Raw genomic sequence first — 24,143 nt, 5'->3', positions numbered from 1 at the left:
CTCAGAGCTTTTAAACACAAAAATCTGAGGGGCACTGCCACCACGCCCGTCACCCTGTGACATTTTATATTAAGTTGACAGTCCCATGTGGCTGTATAGTGTCATCAGCACCCTTACTCTTCAACTACTTACTGCTTGGCGGCAGAAACAGGTAAGATGGCAGTACTTCCCTGGACGAATAAAAAATAAAAATAAACGGCTAAGTTTTTGGAAAAAAAAAATATTTTATTATTTTGAGTATTTTACTAGTGTTCAGCTAAATGTGCCGTGGATGTATTAATCTATGACTTTTCATCATCGTGTATGGTTCAAAATTGGTAAACATATTAAACATTTTAATAAGGCGGGTATATATGTGTTAACAGTTTTTACAAAACACAGTAACTTTGTTATGAAACATTGAAAGTAGTTTATTTGCAACATAGAATCTACAAATAACCATAATTTTGCGCAGGTCTAGTTTTGTAGCAACATTCTCTTACAATCCTGTATTGCTATGCAACATACAGGACGACAAATATTAATTCGTAACTTATACAATTGTATTATTATAAAATTCAACAGCATATTTTTGTTACACAACGTAGGTTGTACAAAGGAATCGTAAGTAATTATAAAGAATACAAAAGAACTTTTGAAAAAAAAATACGACTTTTTATGGTAACAATTGACGTAAGTAAGCGACACGTCTGTACATAGCAATTCCGGTGTCACTGAAAAAAATCTGGGGTGCACCGCCACTACCCTAGTCACCCTGAGACAAAAGTTGACAAGTCCATGTGCCTATAACACCAATACCCTCACCCTTAAAAACCGGAACGCTGCTTATATTACTGCTTTGCGCTAGAAAATAGGTAACGTGGCAGAACTTTCTGCCCATGGCACCCTCCGTGGTCCAGTGGCTTGCACACCGGTTTTCATGGTGTTGCCATCTCTGAAGTTCCGAGTTCGAAACCCGGCTGGGTCAATGTAGAAACTAACTTTTCTATTCTGGGTTGGGGTCTGGGTGTTTGTGGTTCCGTCCTCGTTTCTGATTTCCATAACACAAGTGCTTTAACTACTTACTTTGGGATCAGAACATCGTATGTGATGTTGTCTAATATTTATTTATTTATTATTTACTCCTTGGACGAACTCTTTCACAAGAAGCTCTACTGTTACTATTATAATACAATTTTATCACTACAATATCCCTTTTCCTTCTTTTCTTTTCAAGTCTAGTCATATGAGCTGGAATCCAATTGCACTAGAAGCTGGCTGTACCATTACAGTCGCCTGAACTAGACTAACAATTTCAGTAGTGGAGATACTATTGCGTCGACTGCGTGATAATGGTTACACAAGATGGCGTCCAACCATTATTTTGCCCTTGTATTATCGTTTGAATACAACGCGTGTGACTACGCTCTTAGTGTTTGCAATATCATAAAACATATGATTTAATACATGTTAAATTTACTCACGGTTGTGAGCTAATGTCAGGTTGTCGACCTCCGTGGTCAAACTACATATCGACTCCAATGTTAAGTCAGCCGTTAAGCAAAATTGACCTAGTTATAATTTCCGTAGGGCACAATATAATTAAGAAAGTGTAGGTATTCAACATTAAAGCTGATGACATATAGATCTTATCACTACTACACTAATAATTGGGTACAATTACATAAATATAGTACCTGCTAAATAAATAGGTACTCATGTACCTACGGGTTAGTAATAATATGTACGTTCATTCACAATAGCAGCGAGCTAATTAAATCTGTGTACTATGTTTTTTTTTTTGACGGGATGATCAAGTCATGCGCCTGATGGTAAGCTACACGCCTGTCCATAACAGTTGCAGTGCCACTCAGGGCTTTAAATCGCAAAGATCTGAGGGGCACTGCCACTGCGCCCGACACCCTGGGACACAAGTTGACAAATCCCATGTACCTATAATTTCACAGGGCATTTTTTTTCGACACGAATTTCGTCGCGCACACCCGAGTGGAGTCCGCGTTGCCGCCGCACAGCGACCGCGTTCGTCTAACTGTCATGGCAAAATACGCTCTATTTATTTAGCTTTTACATGTTAGTATTTTCAGAGGAATATAAACGTTGGCGCCTAGTAAATGGAATTTAGATTTGCCATTAACGTGCGGGCGTGGGAACTGGGCGGTTGCCGCGCGGCGGCCGCCCGTATTTTTCCCCTCGTGTAACTGGACGCTTACACTTCAAAGTCGGTATACGCAGTAATACCGACTTTACTGCTTGGCGGGGGAAGTAGTTAAGGTGGCGCTACTTTCCTGGACGAACTCTTTCATAGGGAGCTCTACTGCTACTAATCAATGTACCACATATGCAATAAATGATATGACATGACTATGGAACATATTACGATTTTGGGATATCTGCTACTTAAAATGAGTGACTGGCGCCCGTGGTATGTTTGAGAAAACTGTGGTGGATTATTCCATATGTATTTTTTTTAAACTAGTTTATTTTGTTTGGTATTTAGTATAAATAATAAATAAAATATGACATGAGAAGCTTCGAATGTTATTTTAGGATTTTTAGAAATGTAAGATTGTACAAACTCCACCACAAAACGTCTATTTCAAAAATAAAAACTAAGTGTACACGACGTTTTGTATCAAATCCTCTACTCTCTCAGTGATGGACGAGGTAAACATTTATGGAGAAGGTTGCGATCGTAATCTGCTATCTATAATTACATGCACATGGAATTTGTCAATTTATATCTCAAGGTGAGGAGCGCAATGCTCCTCAGACCCTCGCAATTTGACCTATTCCACTAGTCCCTAACAGCTGTCCTCCCTGGTGGGGACAAGTGGATTTTTTTCCTCTCTTCCCTACGACACCATAAAACCATTTAAAATATTAGTACTCCATAAACAATTATGTAAATTCAGACATAACACACACGCAGGCATACAAACAAAAACAACTTAAATGCAAATTGCATGATGTAATGTCGTTGATCTCTTTTATATTATATTTTTAACCGATTTCAAAAAAAGAGGAGGTTCTCAATTCGACTGTATGTTCTTTTTTTGTATGTATGTTACGCTATAACTCCGGTATTTGCGAACCGATTTTCATGATTCTTTTTTTTTTGGTGTACGGGGTACTTCCATAGTAGTCCCATTTCATTTTGAAGAAAATCATCCACCTTTAAGGGTGGCTGTTCACGCATGAAGATTCAGTTTTATAAATAGCGCCTAACTTTAATTTAGGAGTAATTATTTTAATCGTTGATTTTGCTATTTCTCCAATTCAAGGCGTTTTTCTCTCAATATACTTTGAGTAGTGAGAATCGATTATTATTATCTCCAGTGTCAAGTCCTGTATAGTGGCGAACTAGGGGATATTTCAATAAAACTTAGCAAATAGACGTAATTCCACGTACTTTTGAGGTCGGTTTTTTAGTACTCTGCACTGAGATTATTTCTTTTGTGATGGTCACACTTTTTGTAAACCACCTGTCTATATATTTTATAGAACAAGCTCTACGTATAGTGTGATAGATCTTAATGCCCATGGTCCACTCAGGTGGACATAGGATAAACAACTCTTTCCATGTGGCTCAATTTTAATAAATAATAATTTCTATTTCAATTCTTATACGGGACACTGACGTCAAAAGTCAATATTATTGGGGCCTTAGACTATTTTTTTCCATTTTTTCCATTCCAGATTGGGTCACTAGTTTGGGGAAAAGTATCAAAAATTAAACGCTTTTCAAATAGATTCATTTATAAAAAATAACATTTAGGGCGTTTGAAAATCAGGTGTCTGAAACGGTAATATTAATCTCTATTTTGTGTTTTAGTTTTTTTGCTATAAAGCATTCAATATTGTTATTAGAATTATACGAATTAGAGGGCCTACCCATCCAACCAATTGTAATATCGAAAAAATGTAATTGGATTTATGTAATTTTTCTACAATAGAGTAGATATGCGACTTGTTTGTGACAACGCGACCCTAAGGAGCCATATAAACTAAATACGATCATAGACGGAGCATTCTTCTGCCTGGGTTTTTATGATTAACAAATACACTTCCGGACACATACTTCGAGCTACCACACATTTTCAGTATTAAGTGCCCTAAGCTTAAACAATGTTTGAGTGATCTATTACGCAAATTTAAAACTAGTGTACTAAACGTCTTTTCCATAAGTTCTTGTTGGGAATTTGGATTTGCAACAACAGAGGAAAACTTTTTCTTCGATGGTAAACACTATTTTTGTTAATATTGTAAAAAGAAGTTCACGTTTAATTTTCACATGTTTCTATAAGTTGATTAAAGCATTAAAAATATTGTATATACATTGCATATATAGTGCAATGACTTAATTTATTTACTTATTTAATTTCTTGTCGGTGAACTGACAGACAAACAGTGACTTAGAAAATTAAACAAATTTTCAAATTCTGATGATGAGTTCCCCATATAAAAATTACCAAAAAATAAAGGTGATGCTACAACTATCGTATCCTGAGCTCACTAAGTACAACCAACAGCAAAAGTAAATGACGGTCACTTAGACCACAAAACCTGCAATCTACCATTTCCACATGCATTCAAAGATTTTTGTACTTAAACGCCGTTTTACTGCAGCTCAAAACAAATCGAGATCACAGTCCGCACACCACTTATTAAACGCAGAGGAGATACGCAATATAAAGGAATTTTGTATGTAATTAGTTATAAGCAAAAGTATGTTTAGCAATGGTCGTTCACGGAGGCTTTTTCTATAAGTACGGACCTGTATTTTTGCAAGTAAATCCGGACAGTCTATAGATCCACGAGCAACGCTCATTAGGTAAGAAATGCCTCTTATTGTACGTCGGAGTTCTGAAGGAAGAAAATGGTATCGTTTGTAGCAGTAGATATAACCTGACGTCCAAACTTGAGCTTTGTAATCTAAATATCGCAAAAATTTCTTTTTGATATTTTCTATTCGATTAATGTAAATCTTATACTTGGGGTTCCAGACTTGACTCGCGTATTCCAGGTGACTTCGTACAAAAGCACAGAAAATAATTTTTATTATGTTTTTAAGTTTTTAAAATTTAGAGATGTCCTCATAATGAAGCCTTACGCTTTGGATGCCTTATTGATTATGCTCTCTCCGTGTTCATCATACAGAAGTTTGTGAATTACTAATTATGAATGAAGAATGATTTGATCACAAGAACTAAAATTATCTAAACAAACAGAGAGACACTTTGAAGTAACGATACACACACAATATTTTCAAGTGTTTACAATAAATATTCAAAGTATTTAGTAACTGACCAAATTAAGATTACCTTTAATTTTTTTTATATAATAAGATTCCAGTACATCGGTTAAACATTTTAATCTTTGTCTTTTTTAGATGAACGTTTTGTCATATTTGATTCTGCCCTCTCTCATCGCCACGAGCTACGGTCTCATAAACGTCAGCCCTAAAAAGATAATGGGCACCCTGTACAGATGGAAACAGATAGACTTCGTTTACCCTTCTACAGCAGAAAGGCAGATGGCTATAAACAACGGGTATGTAAGTTTTATAGTTTTTTTGAAGTAGTAAATTATGAAATAATTAATTTAGGAAATGAAACTATTTTTCCGGATTTAAATCGCGTATATTTATAAACAAACCGACGTTTCGGGCCCTTTACAGGTCCCATGGTCACGGTTGACTGAGGTGGTGCAGTCATCAATCAGTTATGTCTAATATTAATGCAAACTACCCTATTTTTCACTATAGTTAAAAAAGTTATTAATTAAATACCTTATTTTTTATTTTACAAAGAAAACATTCCAATTTACGCTACATTACGTTTTACAAATTATTTTATTGAATGAATTTTTATTAAGTTCAATTTATTATTTAGTAGTTAAATTCTATTAATAATAGAAATTAGAATAAATTAAAACATATTAAGTAGTACTGCAGTCTTATGTCTGTTTGGGATTTTTCATCGGAGGTAATACTGGATCCCAAACTAGTGGTACTGTCAAACACCGTCGCGTAAACAAGTCTACAGTCTGCGAGCATGTCATGGATAAACCTACACATTCAATGAAGTTTGACAAACACCAGCTCCTTCCAAAAGAAGTTCGTTATCTACCCAGGATGCTGCGAGAGGCCATTGAAATTACAAAACATCCTAATTTCAACAGGGAAGATGGTTTCTCGGTACCACCAGTTTGGGATTCAGTATTTCCTCTGATGAAGCTGCTGCTTAGGATGTTAATACTGACTGAATATGACCGCCAATACAAACAACTCTCATTGGTCATATCAGTATGACAAGCTAGTATGACCACCAATAAACGGCCAAAAACGGAATTAAAGTAATTTGCTACGCCGCGAACCGAGTGCAGAACATGAAAGCGTGCAAAATAGATGGCTTTGTATTGTTTCTTGTTTTTCATGCATTCGTTTACTTCTAATTTTATTATTAACATGGATTTTCGCAAAGGAATAACCTGAATCTATTAATTAATTAATTTAACGAAAGCGGTAGCACAGCGGTAAATGGATTATTTCCCGGTTGGATCTTTTCTAAATTTCATATTGGGCAGTGCCCTTAGAGTCAGGTAGATACTTCAGAAAACTCCTCAGTTTGAGACCAACATGACATAAATGTAGGGCACAGTAAGTAAAAGTAATTTTGGACTGATTTGAACTCATACAACCAACATTTCAGGGTCAAAAGATCACTTATTAGCCTCTTAAAAGGCTTTTTTTTCTTTACCACTCATAAACATGTAACACCAATAGATATCTAACATTGTTTTCATTTTATCCATATGAAGACAAATTAATTTCGACAAACAAAAATCAAAAGTTATACTTTAACGTTTGAATAGTGAAAATTCTACCAATTCACAGTTGTATTAAACAAAGTGAAATCCTATTTCGAAACACGTAATTACTAATAACATGTTAGTTTCTCTATAATAGTAGCTATTACAAGGCGATTGATATCTTGCAGACTATTCAACCAAACGAACGTAATTCCATTGGGCGTGGAAAGATGGAAGGATCGACTTTTCATCAGTACACCAAAGTGGAAGAGAGGAGTGCCTGCTAGTTTGTCTGTTCTGCCAATACACGCTGAAGTTTCTTCTCCCGCTTTGATCCCTTATCCTAGTTGGGACTGGCATAACGCAGGTAAAGCCACCTTTCAATTGGACGTAGTCATCGAGTATCGTAGTTAAGCAAAAATAATCTTATGTTATTTAATCCACAAAATTATCAAAAAATGAGTCACATGTACCAATCTCAACCTAAGGCTCAACTCACAATGGCGCAGAGTCGAAGCGTCGCGACGCGTCATGTTTTTCGCCTATAGTATATTCATCTCTATTCTTACAAATTTGTGTTATGCAAATATGGAATCGCGCGTCGACCCTTGGTTAAAGTCGAGCGGTTTCGCGAGTTGTGAAGCGTCAGATGCCGACCACACCAGACTGCGACGAAACGAGTGCGCAACAATGGATGAAAACGAAAAATTAATTTACTTAATCCAAAAATATGAATGTCTATACATGTAACATAATAATGTTAAAAATATCTTGAGTCCCGGCTTAAGTCGTTTCTACAAAGTGTTTTGAATTCGTAAAGTATACGTCTTTTCTTCCATAACTCGTGAGCCCAAAATTTCCGTTTTCATTTTCTCCCTTCAGCTTCTGATATAATTTCAGTTTCTTCCTCTTCAGCTTCAGACATAAGAGCAATAATAATAAGATCGATACCAACCATTGCGTACTGTCGAGCACGAACGCCATTCACGATTGTTCAAAAGTCTTTGAACTGGTCGAGCACTGTCATCCGGGCGCGCTAATGCGAACGTCGTCGTGCGACGACACGCGTCGCATGCGTTGTAGTTGAAAAACATGACGCGACGCGACGCTTCGACTCTGTGCCAGTGTGAATTCAGCCTAAAGTGTAACCTCTCAAACTCAGTAAAAAAAATCCAACATATAAACATAAATAAATATCTCTGGAGTTACATGACATTATAAGTTTTGAAAATAAAACAAAAGTGAGAAACACTTTTAAACTTTAAACTACCATATCTTGAAAGTGACTGGATGTGCATTGGATATTTTTGTTTAACTACGTTCAGTTACGTCATTTAGCGCTAGTGCCACAACGAAATATGTAGTACCAACCTTTATGTGCTAGCAGAACTACATCATAGATAAGGCTAATTTGAATAATGTAAGTGGATCTATCTGTCAGTTGTCTAATGCAAAAACGCCAAACACTTCATGTTTTATAGATTCTAAAACAAGCCGTGTAAATCTTCATGAACATTGACACTGACAAGCCATTACCTTAGTTATGCGATAAAAAATAAATCTTACAGGAGAAGTTTTTTTAATATTTCTGCATTTAGGTAAATGTGATACTAAATAATTCTGTAACAACTACATTTTTTTTTAAACAATAGATACTAAGCTTTTTTGGGCTTACAATATTTTTGCTATCTCTATAAAGATTTTTGAGACTTTGCAACGAAAAAAAAACGAAAAGTGCAACACGTTTCTTGCTACTGTTTATTAGTAAACGACGAAATGGTGATGTACCATGTCGGTTGCTATAACAAGTGGGGTCGCTCGTCATGCTTCATGATTTTTTAATATTGATTCTGTTGGTTACACTAAAATATAAAAAACATTTTTCTGAGTGTTCGATCTTTGTATTAATAATTATAACAAATTAGTGGAGTAATTTCACAAAAAATAATTGAATATCAATTCAATAAAAATTTAAAATATAAAAAACAGTTGAGCTAACGATAAATTTAACTTCTGCGAGAATTTCTATTTGTTACAATTTTGGCGGAAAATGTCGACGACGGTTGTCCGTTATACTTCGTTTAAAACATCATTTGCAATAAAAAAACACTAAATAAATATGTCGCTTGCGATAAGTTGGTCATTATATGGTAATGGTCATTAATTATAGCATGAAAGAATCTTTTGGCTCACGCATTTTGAGAATCAAAAAAATTGTTAAAGCCGCTTTCAGTACATATCATTTACAATGCCGTATCACAATCATAGATAAAACTATTAAAGCGGCTGCGGCAATATTCCGCTTTTAAACATCATAGGTGACAGGACGTAGCTACACTCGATCGCTTGACCTTAAATGCAACAGAGATTATTTTTCACTTTTGACAGGGTTGCCCAATAGCCGCGATAGCTTTTAGCTGCGGGGCATTTTCAGTGTACTTTAGTTTACGACATCTAAACCAACAGTCTATTAGTACTGGGTCAAGAGTACGTCAAGCTTGATACATAAAATTTAAATTTGACTCTTTGTTGCTTGTGATAAGGACGATCAAAAAGTATTTTTATTTCATGTTTCAGTAAATTGCACTGGATTGACATCGGTATTCCGTATGAACATCGACCACTGTGGAGTTATGTGGGTACTGGACGCTGGCCAAGTGGAAGGTTTCGAAACTCCAAGACAACTTTGCCCCCCAACTCTGTACGCTATCGATTTAAGCACAGATACTGTAATGGGACGGTATCCTATTCCGGACCAATTCGTCCTTCAGGATTCCCTTATAACAAACCTTTTAGTGGATTCTAGGGACGCTCGTTGTAGAGATCTTCATATATACATTGCCGACGCAAGACGTTTCGGTCTCATAGTCTTCAGAGCTTCTGACTTAGCATTTTGGAGATTTTCACACTACACCTTCTATCCAGAACCATTATTGTCCAATTATACATTGCATGGTGTAAATTATCAGTGGTCTGATGGCTTGTTCGGGATGTCCTTGGGCAGATTTCATCAAAACGATAGGCAGTTATATTACCATGGAATGTCAAGTTCTTTAGAATTCGTAGTGAATACATCGGTGATAAGGGATCCGTCTCGTGTGGACGACTCCGTGGCGGAGTTCAAGTTGCTAGGGGACAGTCGAGGCGCTGACGGTCAGGTCTCCGCCGCAGCCGTTGACCGCAACGATATTATGTACTTTAACCTTGTTTCACGTGACAGTATCGGGTGTTGGGACACTCGCAAACCATACAAAATTGACAATCTAGGTATTGTAGCGCAAAATAATAACACTTTAGTCTTCCCTAACGATCTACGACTAGATCACGAAATTCCACAGTATGCGTGGATAATAACGAATCGGTTGCCGATGTATCAGTTTAACTTACTGAACCCACAAGAATACAATTTCCGTGTATTATATTTAGATTTAGCTGCAGCTAACGGTGTTTGTCAACCATCATCACCAGCAAAATAAGCAAATGCCTTTAACTCTATTTTTTATTTTATAATCCATTGTTAGAAAATGCCTTCTTTACTTTAGTAGTGTATTTTTGTTTTACATAACTTTATTATTAATTGTGTCATCAAAATAAAACCGTTTTACTTAGAGTACACTGTTATTTTTTCTAGCGTTTATTTTATACAAGACACATTACAATGTAGTAATTTATTTGTCGCTACTAGCAGATTTTGGATTTTTGTTTCCATGTTTTGATCCATTTTCTCTCAGAGTCGACTGACTTGACTGGCTCGACAGATTTGACAAGGTTATTCTGTCTATTTCATTGTGTTTTTCTGCCATACTTTGTGTGATTCTTTCAATAATTTCATCAAAAGAGTTATAGGATGTCATTTCTTCAGTGTATTGGTTATCGTGCTGATTATTTTTGTTGCGCTCATAATTCCCGACTTCAGAAATGTTAACAGCTTCGTGAACTTTTTCTTTTGAACTTACAAATCTGATGTTGTGATCAGTTTTTAAACTTTCAGGTTCTCGATAGTTCCTTGACTCAACGCCATCTAATAGTATTTCAGACACTTCTTGGTGAGGTGTCTCTTTTAGTTCGAATGTTGGCTTAAAGTCGATAAACTTATCTGATATTTTAAGTTTTGAATTATTTTCACTACGCTTCAAATTTTTACTTGAATCATCGGGTGAGTTAGGAGGGCTCGTCCGAAGCCTTGTAGAATCTTTTTTCATAAAGATATGAGGGTATTGTTGTAAATAGGATGTGGTTCTCGTTTTATCATTTCCAACTGATGGTGGAGTATCCGTGTCCTCGCCAAGAAGAAGGGTACTGGGAAGCAAATCTGATGCGTGTGTACTATACATCTGCGCTAAACCAGTTCCTTGTTTAGTTAAATAGGCACCTATGTGTAATAACATTAATATAAACTGTTCCATTATGCGGTCAGTGTCACGAGGTATTGCTAAATCGCTTTCACAAAAATCGTCATCCGGCTCTAACAACACTGAACGCTCAGTTATAAGATTTGAGATAACATTATCCGTAATTTTTGTAGTGTCCTGATTATGTGTACTATTTTCATCTTCATTTACTTGAGATCCTGACGAAGGAGTTTCAACTACATTTTCACCAGTTGGTCTAGAAATTATGACGCCATCTTTCACAGATGTTCCATCACCACCGTAACTAGTTCTGTAAGTGTTATAATTTTACAATTTACCGTACATTTAAAAATAATCAGTACTTATCGAAAAGAACTTACAAATTAGCCACAATTCTTCTGCGTAACAGTCTTTCGTTCATAAGGGATTTGGTTCTACGCCTGCGCACAGCGAGTTCGAGTCCGTAGTCGACATCGACGTCGCCTGATGGCAGCACTGCTGGGAATCTTTGGAATGCTGCCGTAACTTTGAGCGTATTGTAATAACTGTAGGGAAACAACTACATTTATTATACTATTAAAACAGTTATTTAGAGGAACACTGCAGTAGTTAATTAAAAAATAGATATATAGTTAGTTCTAGCTACCTTAGGACAAGCAACCACATGTAAACGGCAGGGATGATACCGGCAATCTTGATAATGACGAAACGGATGCAGGAGGGCCTAGCAGGGCCCACCAAGAGGCATACTCCGAGCCCAAGCGACAGACTCGTCAGCTCGCAGAGAAACTTCCTGATTGCTGCTAGCAGTAGCCAGGGAAGAACTAACGTTGGCCTTTCTTCCTAAAATCACAATTATTTAAATGCTTATATGCTCGCATACTTACAAAGTTAACACGTACCAATAGATTCATACATTTCATGAGCTGTAAGTTGAATTCACAGGCTTAGTAGGAATAGAGCTCCTTGTGAAAGAGTTCATTCAGGGAAGTACTGCCTTACTGCGTTCCGGTGTTGATGGATAAGGATTCTGGTGAAATTATGGACACATGGACTTGTCACCTTAAGTCTCAGGGTAACGGGCACAGTGGCAGCGCTCTTCAGATCTTTGTGATTTAAAGCTCTGAATGGCACTGCAACTGTTACAGAAAGGAGTGTCATTTACCACCAGAGGCACGACTTGTCCGTCTCGTTAAAAAACTAAGACAGAAAAGGACGACGGAAAATATGCAATAGACGCAAAAGTATTACTTGTATACATATATTTAACGTGCTGGGTAGGTAATAATGAATAGGTGTTAGAGAATTAGTACCAAAAATATAGGATAAAGGAGGACGATGTAGGAGGCGAGGTAGACGTAGACGGTGAAGCACTGGACAAGCATCACGCCGGAGATCATGGTACGCAGCCCGCGCTGTACCGGCATCGACAGTTCTACTGGCATTGTCATTTGCCACACCTGAAAATATCAGTATTTGAATCGTGTTGATTTTCGGATACCATAATTATTAGCTACTCGTAAAGAAACGTACCATTAAAACCCAACCTCTAAAGAAAACCATTAAAGTAACACTAGATCGAGAACACTGCCTCCGTGGCCGAGCGGTTACCATGCTGTTTTCCTAGTCGCCGGGCTAAGTCGTTATTATAACGACTTCCACATTTTTTGCGTGCTTGTAATATGTAAATAATAATTTAACTGAATTTTGTACAGAGCTCTAAAAGCAGAGGTTCCCAAACTTTTTCGTCTGGTAGACCACGTGCACATTTTTTCTGATTTGCCTCACGTGCACATTTTTTCTGATTTGCCTGGACTCCCAATTTTTCTAATATTGACTTTTTTACAAAAACATCATCTTCAAATATGTGTTTAGCAACTGACACTATGCTAGTGAGAAACTATAAAAAAGTTATGTTCAGTTTTATGCATTATCAAACCGAATATTTAGTTTGTTCTGAAATGTTTAAGAACTGTAACAGGCTATTTTTTATGTCTATCTGTCTAATGTGGATTACTCCATTTATGAAAAGCCTAAATTTTGGTCACGAGCTGCATAAATCGGTAGCATTCTTGTTGACCCCCATTAATCCGCTTGCTCCGCACGAAGCGAAGTATAATCTCATGCTCGAGCGTGTCCAGAATAAATTCACCAGATACTTGTACATGAGACTATGTGGGGTATATCCTTTCTATCCCTTGATGTATCAAACCTCATTTGTATTAGGTATGGTTGGATACAACAAGTTGGAACCAAGGAGGGACTTGGCTCTCGCAAGTTACATAGTGCGAGTATTGCGAGGTAAAATTTCAAACCCGGGAATGCTGCAATCACTCTGTCTATGCGTGCCAAACGAGTACGTGCACCGACGTCGACGACCACGGCTGCTGGCGGTGTCGCGAGTCAGGACAAATCTGCTCAACAAAGCGCCTCTTACTCGCACCATTCACACACTAAATCGAGTTGCTGAAGTAGTAGGCATTTTTACCTGTTTTGAGAGCGAGTTCATGAAGGCAACACTGTTTTTGCTTTGTACATAATTAATTAAATTTCATTGTATATTATTCATTATAGTACTTTATTATAAACTGGCCTTAATTAATTGTTATTAATTTTCAATAATCAAATTTTTATTTTTAGTTATAATGTTAAGTCATGTGATTGTGACGATGTGGAATGCTACACTATTGTATTGGGATGGCCCTGTAAAAATAGCTGTATGAATGAAATAAATAAATAATGTCTCATGCACCTCCTTTTTTTTCTCTGACCCCTTAGATGTTGGAGTGAACCCCTGGCGGTGGATATAAACACTTTGGAGTTCATCGCTTTAGGGTGAAAGTAAAAGGTCATTGTATACTGTTTTGTACTCACAAATAACGTATGACGCAACCATAAAAGCCATAAAAGCGTTTTTCGTAGAACATCAAATTTAATATGCCGCACCTGTTTCAGATTGGCATTAACTTTAAACAGAGTCGCGTCGAATATTGTTCGCAGGAGACCCAGCAGCGTCCAAAAACATAACTCCGACTGTAGGCCCATGCCTACATACGATAGCAAGTTTAACATTGCTGTCACAATACTGGACCTCATTAAAGAATATAAGCTGAATATGACTAAGATAAGAACATCGTATTTATTGATCTGCAATTTTGATACAGCATTAAAAATTAATAGGGAAAATGGATTTTTTGTGCCATTGTAAGTCGCATTTTTTTATGTAGATTAATCACACGACTTATTGTGACAGTAAATTTGACTTTCATCTTTCAGTTCGAAATTTATTAACAAATAGATAATTTAAAAAGGTTTTAGTACACTAATAATTATTTTACTGAGTAGGAAAGGAAGTGGACATTATTTAATTTTCTATGTGGTACTAGGTGGTTGGTGTGTAGAACCAATTACCCACCGACTAAATAAGACTATCGACAAACTATTGATTTTAAATAGGTACTAAAAAGACATTAGAGTGTACCAAAGCGCAAGCGGCAAAGAAAAACACAAAAAACTAATTATGCGCTGTGCAAAGTTGTAGCAATTATAAACTATTAGTAAAATAATAGACTGAAGACCTGGCGTATGAAAGAAAAATTCGCCAAGACTTGGCTGTATGGTTTTTAACCTTTGCATTTTCTGGTAAGATTTTAGAAAAACAACGGCAATCCAATAAATAGAAGAAAAAAGTATTTTCTTAAGTATTTTCTACAGTCTTTTACAATCGGCGTCGAGATTGGTTTACAAATATCCATCCCTAATTTCCTCAAGATCTTCTGTACATAAGAAGTTTGGAATATTTTGATTCCATCTCCTCTGCTCTCTATCTGTATTCAAATTAAATAAAAGACAGGCTTTGTGGTTATCTTGAACCAACTATTGAGTTCCTTAATTAACTCGTCTAGCAGAACTTGACTTGATCCAGCGACCAGGCCATCATCCACGTACAAAGCCACAATCGCTTTTCCGATACGCTGTTTTTTTATGAAAAGACATGAATCTACTTCACTTACCTATCTTAAAACCATTTTCATTGAAGAAGTCTGCAATACAACGGTTCCAGCATCGTGGTGCTTGCTTTAACCCATAAAGACTGTTCTGCAAAAAACAATCTAGATCCGAACCGTCGTCATAGCCTTCCGGTTGTTTCATAAAAATTTCTTCACCCAGAGATCCATATAAGAAGGCAGTTGTGATATCAAACTGGAGCATCACTGCTACACTCAATACAGGGCGAACGGTTCCCATCCTAGTAACCGGGCTAAACGTCTGTTCGTAGTCAATGCCCTTTTTCTGGTGAAAACCTTTAATTACCAGTCTTGCCTTATATTTATCTACAGAGCGATCAGCGTTCATTTTGACTGGAATTACCCACTTGCAGGGTATGGCTTTTCTTCCTTTCGGTAGGTTTACAAGCTTCCACGTATCATTTTCTTTTAGTGAGTTAATTTCACTGTCCTTGGCTTCTTCCCATAGCTCCTTCTCCGGGTTTCTAATTGTGTATTTATGCGACGTCGGCTCGTTGTATCCCGTTACAGCGTTCATGATAAAGTCTTTGAATCGATTGAGGCACGTAATGAAGAGCGATCACGAAGTATCAGATGATGGTCCGGGAATACATCTTCATAAACGACGTGAGCTTGACTTAAAATACCTTCGTCTACGGCATTGTCTTCATCACTGATATCACCTTCGTCATCGTTAGTTTCATCAATGGTATCATCTTCGTTAACAATATTATTCTTCTCCGATTCAATAGACTTTTCTGGCAAATGTTTTGAACATCATGATATTCCTCATCGGCTTCCAAATTTTGTTCATCGATGCCATTTTGAACTTTTTTTCATTAGCTGTAGAAAAACTTCTAGAAAGATCCACCTCAACTTCATTTTCATTATTTATGGGCTCATTCATTTCTTAAAGCTTTTTCATCGAATATAACGTCCCTAGACCTTACCAATGAATTTTTATTTGGGTCCCAAAGATGTATACCCATCATCATCGTTGTAGGCAATTAAAACGCAACGTGTAGCTTTCTTTTGCATTTTCTTTCTCCTCTGCTTTGGTACAAAGCAAAGTGAACCAATTGGATAATTGGTTCAAGTGCTTTATCTGTGGTTTCTTATTAAGCCAAAGTTCATAAGGCGATTTGTATTCCACGTAGTTTGTATTGTCCTGTTCAGAATATAAACAGCAGTATTTACCATCTCAGCCCACAAATTCTAATGTAACTCTTCATACGCGTGCATCATTGCTCTAGCAGATTCGACTGTAGTGCGGCTTTCCCTTTCGCTACACCCATTCTGTTCTGGCGTGTAAAGCGTAATAAGCCTGTACTTTATTCCACTTTGTTCAAGTAGATCTCGTACTTTCTTATTAATGTGTTCTCCCCCAGTATCACTTGAAAGCTGCTTGACAATGTGTCCAGCATTTTTAGTCTCAGACAACATTTGTTTTAGCTTTTTATATACATCGGATTTATTTTTCAAGAAATACACATCGCTGTATCGTGTAAACTCATTGTTGAATAATACGAAGTATCGATATCTAGAAATACTTGCAAGGAAGGGACCACAAACGTCAGAGTGTATACGTTCACCGGACTTGGTAGCTTTTTCGCGAACACCAAATGGTTGTCTATGTGCTTTTCCAAAAACACACCCTTCGCATAGTTCTCCATTATCTGACGTCTTTTTTCCTAGTTCTCTCTCTATGAATATATTGACATGCTATTTATTTTGATGTCCTAACCTTTCATGGTATAATTGAAGTTTATCTCCGTGTTCTATTAAATTGATTGAAACAGCAGGGCGTACGGCTTTGCAATCTACCTTATGCAGATACCTTTGCCTTATCCCTGTTAAAACAATACCATCATTAACCTTCATTTAACATTTTGTCACCCTTGACTCAAATAGGCTTGTGGGATTTCTATCCTGTGAACTAAGCACTGAGAAAAGGTTTTTGCTAATCTGGGGAACATACCAAACATCTCTTAAGATAAGGTTTTCAATCTTATCTCTAACATTGGCATTGGCTTCGACATGAACTGTGCCTTTCCCAACAGCCTTTACCATGTTTCTGTCTGCTGTAGTTACTGTGTGAGTTTCACCAAAGTATTCAAAATCTCGGAATAGATCTCCTCGCATAGTGACATGATGTGTAGCACCGTTGTCCACATGCCAATCATCACAATCAGTGCCAGAATCTGATGAATTCGCCGTTAGTAACATCATATTAGAACTACTAATTAGGTTTGTTTTCCTCCTCCTTGTTGCCACCCTTTGGGCAATCCTTTTTGAGATGACCAAGTTCCATATAAATAAAACATTTATACTTCTTCTTTGTCCCTCGGTCTTTGTGGTCTTTCCGCTTAAAAACCTTTTTATTTACCTTCACATAAAGCGCAGTTTCACTTGACGCAACATCAACAACATTAGCGTTGAGTGCTTTTACGTGTGCACACAATTGGCCCGTAATATTGTCTACTGTTCTATGATTATTTGACATTAACAGCCAGCTCGACTTAAATGAAAAATAAGTATCCGGCAGCGTGTGCAGGATTTTACAGATTGGAAGTACTTCAGGTAGTTCCACCTTTTCTTCTTTCAGTAACTCTTCCTTCAGACTATGCCACAGATTTTTTAATTTCGATATATGAGTCGACATGTCATCAGACGGATCTCGCTTAAGTTTAAAGAATTCTAAACATACTCAACTATACTATACATACAGAAATAGATAAGGTGGCAGTACTTCCCTGAACGAACTCTTTCACAAGAAACTCTACTGCATATAAAAATATCAAACCCCTGTAACTTCAGTTGTGGCAAATTCTTTTGAACAATAATTAAAAAGGCATATTTAACAAACAAACAAGTAAAGTAAACAATTTAGGCAGCAAAGTTGTTTTGCGTCTCGTGGCTTGAAAACGTCAAACAACAACTTTGCAGCCTTGCATAACAAATAACTATAAATCGCTCTAGAAGTTTTATCATTCCAGCGTTCGATGTATACTTCAATGTAATACGGCAACATATCACATTGACGGATCTTATTCCATTGTTCTGCAGGCGTTATTCGAACAGAAGTATATAGCTTATATTAAGGAACAGGTGTTAACAGAATGAAATACAATGCTTAATACTGTAATCAATGTTTTATTTTTATATATTGGAATCCTATTCGTTTTGTACCTAATTATTTACTCATAAGCACGCTACTCAGTGATAGATCTATACAAATCCATTTTAATTATACTTTATGCCTCGAAACACACATAATTTTAATACTTAAACATTAAGAAATATCTCTTATAAACACATATATAAGCAAATGTCCCACCCACTTATATTCGTTTTATAATATAGTATTTATTATATAATACCATAATTTTAGCATAGCATGTTACAAATATTACATACACAGAACACGCGTTATATCTAACCAATCGATTCTACTGTATTTCACACATAATTACCCTTGGTGCATAACAAATATCACATACTCACAATATTCGTTATAATAATTAAACTTTTGCATTTGCTTAGTTGGCACTTACTAAAATGTATCCCCACAAACAGTAATATTTTATATGCAATTAATTCACTATGTACTACATAATAATTAGAGCAAAGGAACGATAAATAATGTAATAATTTTTACTTAACTTTTAGCCGGCAAAGTTTGTTTAGGACTGAACACTGCATCAAGAATGCCTCGGCATCATCATTGACTGCTTTTTATATCCCAGCACAAACAACCGGTCGCCCAACGTCAAAGTTGTTTGTGCCCGGAACACGTGGTATTTTTCTGAATCATTTCGCTAAATGTTAATTTTATATAATTTTGATATTTACAGTAACCAAATTATTTACTTGATAAAATTACTTATTAAAATAATAACAGAATTATCACATATTAATGACAATATACACAATTATGGTAGAAATAAGTACACAATTCTAACACTTAATGTGCTGTTGTTGTACACAGGGCCTTAGAAGGTTGAAATCCGTTCACAAATATTATTGAAACGTAAAGATCGTGAGGAAATGGCAAAGAAATTAATAACAAAACAAATTAAATACAAAATATATAGCCATTTATTTTACGTGTTTTATCCGCTCCTTATGAAATGGCTCGTCCAGAGAAGTATTGCTACCTTACGTTGTTCTGCCGATAACCAGTAACGTGAGTACTATTACATTCCAGTTTTGAAGGGTGAGGGTGCTGGTGAAATTAAAAGCGCATGAGATTTGTTAACTTATGTCACAGGGTGACAGGCGCGTCTGTTACCACCAGGCGCACGACTTGTTCGTCCCATCACTTGATATCATAAAAAAACGTTGATGAACACTGCTGCGGTATTCAAGGCTATTCATCGAAAATCATCTCAAATAACGCTACTTTCAAACAAAAAGTGTATTGATTTGAATACAGCGGATTAATATGAGAGTAATGTCAGACAGACAATGACGTGAAACTTAACACGCCCCTCTTTTCTTTCGTCTTAAGGCTAAAAAATAGCAGATTCTTTCGTCATTATACTCACCGTTACATTTAGCAGAACATGAGTTAAATACCCAAAGTAATGCAGTGTTTTTTTTTCTTCAAAAGTCTAGTCGGTTATCTTACTTTTTGTATTTTAGGTCTAGTTTGAAAATAAACTGTGGGTGACTGTCATTTTTTATTAAATTGTTTTAATTTCCTACTAATACAGGTTTGTTGAGTGATTCAAGGTTGATTTTGCATTCTTGTAAACTTCGTAAACATTACATGTCAAACAAAAACACTGCAAGGCTCAATACAGTATTTTGTAATTTTATCAACAAGAATCTTTCGGCTGTTATCAAGGTAAAAGAAATGTATTCGTTTTTCAATAGAAATAGCTTATTTTTCAAAATAAAATTATAATAGCTAGATAGATTTCTTTAATATCTAATGTACAACGTAAGTTAAAAGTGTCTTTTTATGTTATTAACCTCAAAAATTGCAAAAAATCCGAAAAATCCTTTACGCAGCTTTTTTTCAACACGCTGTTTTCGATATTACAGAATTTTGGTTTGACAGGGCAATCTAGTTGAATTTATTTGTTAAAATTGTAAATGAAAAAATGCGTTTTGTTTAACTTAGTTGCAGTAGAGCTCCTTGTGAAAGAGTTCGTCCAGGGAAGTACTGCCACCTTACCTATATCTGCCGCCAAGCAGTAATGTCAGCATTGCTGTGTTCCGGTTTTGAAGGGTAAGGGTGCTGGTGAAATTACAAGCACATGGGACTTATCAACTTATGTCTCAGGGTGACGAGCGCAGTGGTAGTGTCCCTTAGATCTTTGCAATTTAAAGGTCTGAGTGGCACTGTACTATTATGGACAGGCGTGTAGCTTACGTCACGCGCACAACTTGTTCGTACCGTCACTTGATGTTATAAAAAAAACTTAACTAGTAAGGCTGCAACCTTGCAAGTGGATGTTAAAAGACGTTAATTCAATTGCTATTCTATGTCTAATTCTTATTTAATTGAATATAATCTCACTTTGTTTATATTCCGCTTCCTGCCTAATCATAACTAATGTAATCGACATTTTTAACGAAATTTATTTACTGACATAATAATATGGCATCAGCAAAACTAGATCTACAACCCCCTATAATAGGTTTTTTTATATCTTATTTAGTTTTAGTTATGACAAGGAGAGTATAGTAGAGTATATTGTGCAGGTGTATGTAGTTTTTTTTTATACAGCCCACCTCACATTATAGAGACGGGTCTTCTTTAGATCAGTTAATTCCCTCCATAAATTTTAAGCCAAATAAGAATCCGTCCTAATCCTGCTACATTAACAGAGATCGGGGAATAATTATAGACATTATTAACGTTATCATCTCCATAACTTATGTCAGTTGGCGCGCTACTGCCCCACGCTTGAATGATCCGCAAACACGACCGAGCTCAAAGCACTCTGTGGCTGAACACTCTCAGATCGCCGGTATTCGACGCCCAAGTTGGACGTATGTTTAGTGCTGTCCTCATTTCTGTGTTCCGTACTTGTTATCGCTGTTGATCGGCGGTGTTTAATCGAGTACCCTTAACATTGCAGTGATTGAACTTTAATTGTGATAAACATACGAGTGTATTTTTTTTAAAATTTGGATTAGCTTTGACTTCTGGCGCCATAAAAAGGTGAATATAAAACTTCGTAATTTGCGCCTCAAATTGATCGAACGTTCGATTTTACGCAAACATCTTCATTATGTTTTTCAACAGCCTTGATGTTGTTTCAGTGTATATTTACGACGTCCTTGTCTTGCACGGTACGAGGCGAGAGTTATTTTTAAATAAATTGTGTAAAGACAAGCATCTGTTTACCTACTCGTTGAGTTCCATCAAAATTAGAGCGAATTGCATCTCTTACTTAAAAATCATTTTAATCATAAGTTAACAAACTGGTTTCAAACATACAGCAACATAACATGCATTTAAAAAAAATCCATCTTTAATGCCCAATAACATCGATAATGCGCTGTATGTACAAAGTACAATTATCCAAATAGGTATTTCAATAGCTATGTTTATATTATGCCGATAACACTGTGAACATTAGGTGTAATGGATCTGCCAAGTAGTCACCTATTTCTCATTATAATCTTACGAGTAAACAAATTCAAGCCACGCATGATGTCATGGCTGCAAGCCGAAATCATCCCATCCACTGTGATTCAAATCTGCTATTTTTATTACTTACGTGTTGCGAGTTCTTGACCTAATGATCAACAACCCATATACGTTATATACATCCACGCACTGCTGAAAAGGTTTGGATTATAATGTCTAGGTTTTGGTTTACCACACTGGCTCAAAAGGGGCCTCACGTGTCCTTGAAGACTTTTAAATTTACCCTTGTAGATATTTCTTGACGACTTCAACATTATCATCATCAACTCAATAAGAATCAAATTATTTTTATGATGTCTAGTGACGGGACGAATAAGTCGTGCGCCTGGTGGTAAGCGACACGCCTGTCCATAACACTTGCAGTGCCACTCAGAGCTTTAAACCGCAAAGATCTGAGGGGCACTGTCACTGCGCTCGTCACCCTAAGACGTAAGTTGACAAGTGGTTGTTATAAGTGGTGGTTATTATATCACCAGCATCCTTACCCTTCAAAACCGGAATACAGTAATGCTGACATTACTGCTTGGCGGCAGAAATAGGTACGGTAGCAGTACGACCCTGGACGAACTCATTTACAAAGAGCTCTACTGCTCCAACAATGTCTTATTGTTGAGCAATTATTTCTTCCAAGCACTATCTCCTTTAAGTTTTAAGCCAGAACCCGCTACACTGGCTTGTCAATTGGAGATTTCGTACGTCTTCCAACAAGAAACGGTCGATATCAGTGGCCTACCGCTTTGCACTACGACGTTCCATTCCCGGTAGGACGATATGGACAATGAATTTTATATATTATTTTTTAACGCACACACTCGCACTAAGGGGAAACCTTGTATCGCGGGTACCATGGACACACACATAAACAACCACATATTACACCCAAACTCACGAGATAAATAAATATAGGCCGTACAAATATTTCTCCCGGCCCGGGAATCGAACCCGAAGCCATCTGGGAGTGTGCTGGAGTGAAATTTTATTATTATATTATAAAGTTTTTCCGCAAGCCGTAATAACGATGATGTTTTTCCATCACCATAAAGCAAGTAATCTACGCTGCACATGCTCGAAAATGACTTACTAGAGCGTGCCCGTCGGCGGAAATCAAATCCAGAACCACAGACATAGAAGGATGGCGGTTTGCTAACTAGACACTCACAGCATTCATTATTGTCGTGATAGAAAAATGTATTTAGAAAGAAATACAGAATTTAATTAAATCTGTGACGATGAAAATTAAGCTTAACTTCCAAATTACTCCAAAACTAAGTTTTTGTGAAGTTTATCTTTATCAATTCTATTTATCTATTAGGATCTACTTGAATGTTATTTGTTGTGCCATCTATGGTTGTGCCCATTGCTAGAAAAAGAAATTGGTTTTCATATGGCCAACTCTACATCTTATTGCTATTAAAATTTCTCCCAAACAAAACTATTCCTAAATAACCTTGTTTTACAACTTGAGTAACTTGCACAGATACAAATCTAGAAAACTTATTCAAAATCCAGAAAACATACTAACTCGGTCATTTAAAAGTACCTAAACTTGTCTATATCGTGTTTTATAGAAAAAAATGTGGATCTGTGGGCAGGCGCTCGCGCCGCGGCATAGACGCTGCCCACGCAAAGCGTAAACACTCTACCCAATTAGTGGCACTACACAACCGAGCCTTTGTCTTTTTGTTTTTTTAACATTATTCGTTTAGTTATGTTCACACGGTTCTCAAAGTATTGACATATGCTTCTCAAATAATACACATATACGCAATAATACACAAATACACATGCACGCGCACGCACGAGCGCATACGCACACACACACACATTCCATTAATAACAAATTTATACTTTTTTATATTTTATTTATTAATATTTTTGCTGTTTTCATACCTCTAACCTTCTTAAATTAAACTTACTGTAATAAATTAATTTGATTGAATGAGGTCGGTATTATTGTTTAATTACGAGCCGAATATGTCGTCACTGTACTGGAACAGGTTTATTGGTTGTGCTTCGCAAATTACATCAGGTTTTTTATCTCTATACATAACAAAAGTTTATTACATCAATGTCAAGAATGACAACACTGTGAGTGTGAGCTAGAGAGTATGAGTGAGAGAGACGGGCGATGAATGGCTCGTGAGAACAGACGTTTGTTCGGGAGTCACATTAAATATCAAAAAATGTGTTTAACCGTGAAATCGCAATTACTTCGAGACCGCAGCACATATTAATTTTGTATTCATATTTGGTTAGGTACTGTAGACGAGGCTGTACTCTATGAGTAGAATTGCTGGCTGAACATAG

At 36.5% G+C, this 24,143-nt stretch overlaps 3 protein-coding genes across 4 annotated transcripts in view; 2 read left to right on the top strand and 1 right to left on the bottom strand.

Annotated features, from left to right (window-relative positions):
• The first annotated feature begins 5,418 nt into the window (after positions 1 to 5,418).
• On the top strand, positions 5,419 to 10,421 carry LOC113228470 (protein yellow-like). Its single transcript, XM_026461784.1, has 3 exons — positions 5,419 to 5,550; positions 6,999 to 7,177; positions 9,388 to 10,421. Exons 1-3 carry the CDS (start codon positions 5,471 to 5,473, stop codon positions 10,284 to 10,286), a joined length of 1,158 nt encoding a protein of 385 aa, XP_026317569.1. The 5' UTR covers positions 5,419 to 5,470; the 3' UTR covers positions 10,287 to 10,421.
• LOC113228469 lies at positions 10,343 to 14,378 on the bottom strand. Of its 2 annotated transcripts, none has more exons than XM_026461783.1 (5): positions 14,109 to 14,378; positions 12,476 to 12,622; positions 11,809 to 12,005; positions 11,543 to 11,707; positions 10,343 to 11,472 (listed from the first exon to the last, which is right to left on the bottom strand). In XM_026461783.1, the coding sequence occupies exons 1-5, from the start codon at positions 14,256 to 14,258 to the stop codon at positions 10,479 to 10,481; spliced, it is 1,653 nt and encodes a 550-aa protein (XP_026317568.1). In that variant the 5' UTR covers positions 14,259 to 14,378; the 3' UTR covers positions 10,343 to 10,478. The 2 variants fall into 2 exon arrangements, with proteins under 2 accessions (XP_026317568.1, XP_026317567.1); XM_026461782.1 differs by having other exon boundaries at positions 14,037 to 14,377.
• Positions 14,379 to 21,148: 6,770 nt separating this feature from the next.
• The window catches only part of LOC113228422 (lysosomal-associated transmembrane protein 4A-like), a 56,204-nt gene continuing 53,209 nt past the window's right edge, over positions 21,149 to 24,143 (top strand). Inside the window, exon 1 of the mRNA XM_026461721.1 lies at positions 21,149 to 21,344. The gene's annotated coding sequence lies outside the window, so the exon portion shown is untranslated. The remainder of the gene's footprint in view (positions 21,345 to 24,143) is intronic.

The sequence above is a fragment of the Hyposmocoma kahamanoa genome, unplaced genomic scaffold (assembly GCF_003589595.1).
Source record: "Hyposmocoma kahamanoa isolate Upper Pololo Valley unplaced genomic scaffold, ASM358959v1 232, whole genome shotgun sequence".
Classification (NCBI taxonomy): domain Eukaryota; kingdom Metazoa; phylum Arthropoda; class Insecta; order Lepidoptera; family Cosmopterigidae; genus Hyposmocoma; species Hyposmocoma kahamanoa.
The sequence above is the reverse complement of the archived record's forward strand: the minus strand, read 5'-3'. Positions and strand labels throughout refer to the sequence as shown.

Coding starts and splice junctions, on each gene's coding strand:
- LOC113228470 (XM_026461784.1), top strand. CDS start 5,471: ATGGGCACCCTGTACAGATGGAAACAGATAGACTTCGTTTACCCTTCT. Junction 5,551..6,998: donor CAGATGGCTATAAACAACGG/GTATGTAAGTTT, acceptor GATATCTTGCAG/ACTATTCAACCAAACGAACG. Junction 7,178..9,387: donor TTGGGACTGGCATAACGCAG/GTAAAGCCACCT, acceptor TTCATGTTTCAG/TAAATTGCACTGGATTGACA.
- LOC113228469 (XM_026461782.1), bottom strand. CDS start 14,258: ATGAGGTCCAGTATTGTGACAGCAATGTTAAACTTGCTATCGTATGTA. Junction 12,623..14,036: donor GGTTGCGTCATACGTTATTT/GTGAGTACAAAA, acceptor TGATATTTTCAG/GTGTGGCAAATGACAATGCC. Junction 12,006..12,475: donor TCCTTTATCCTATATTTTTG/GTACTAATTCTC, acceptor TTGTGATTTTAG/GAAGAAAGGCCAACGTTAGT.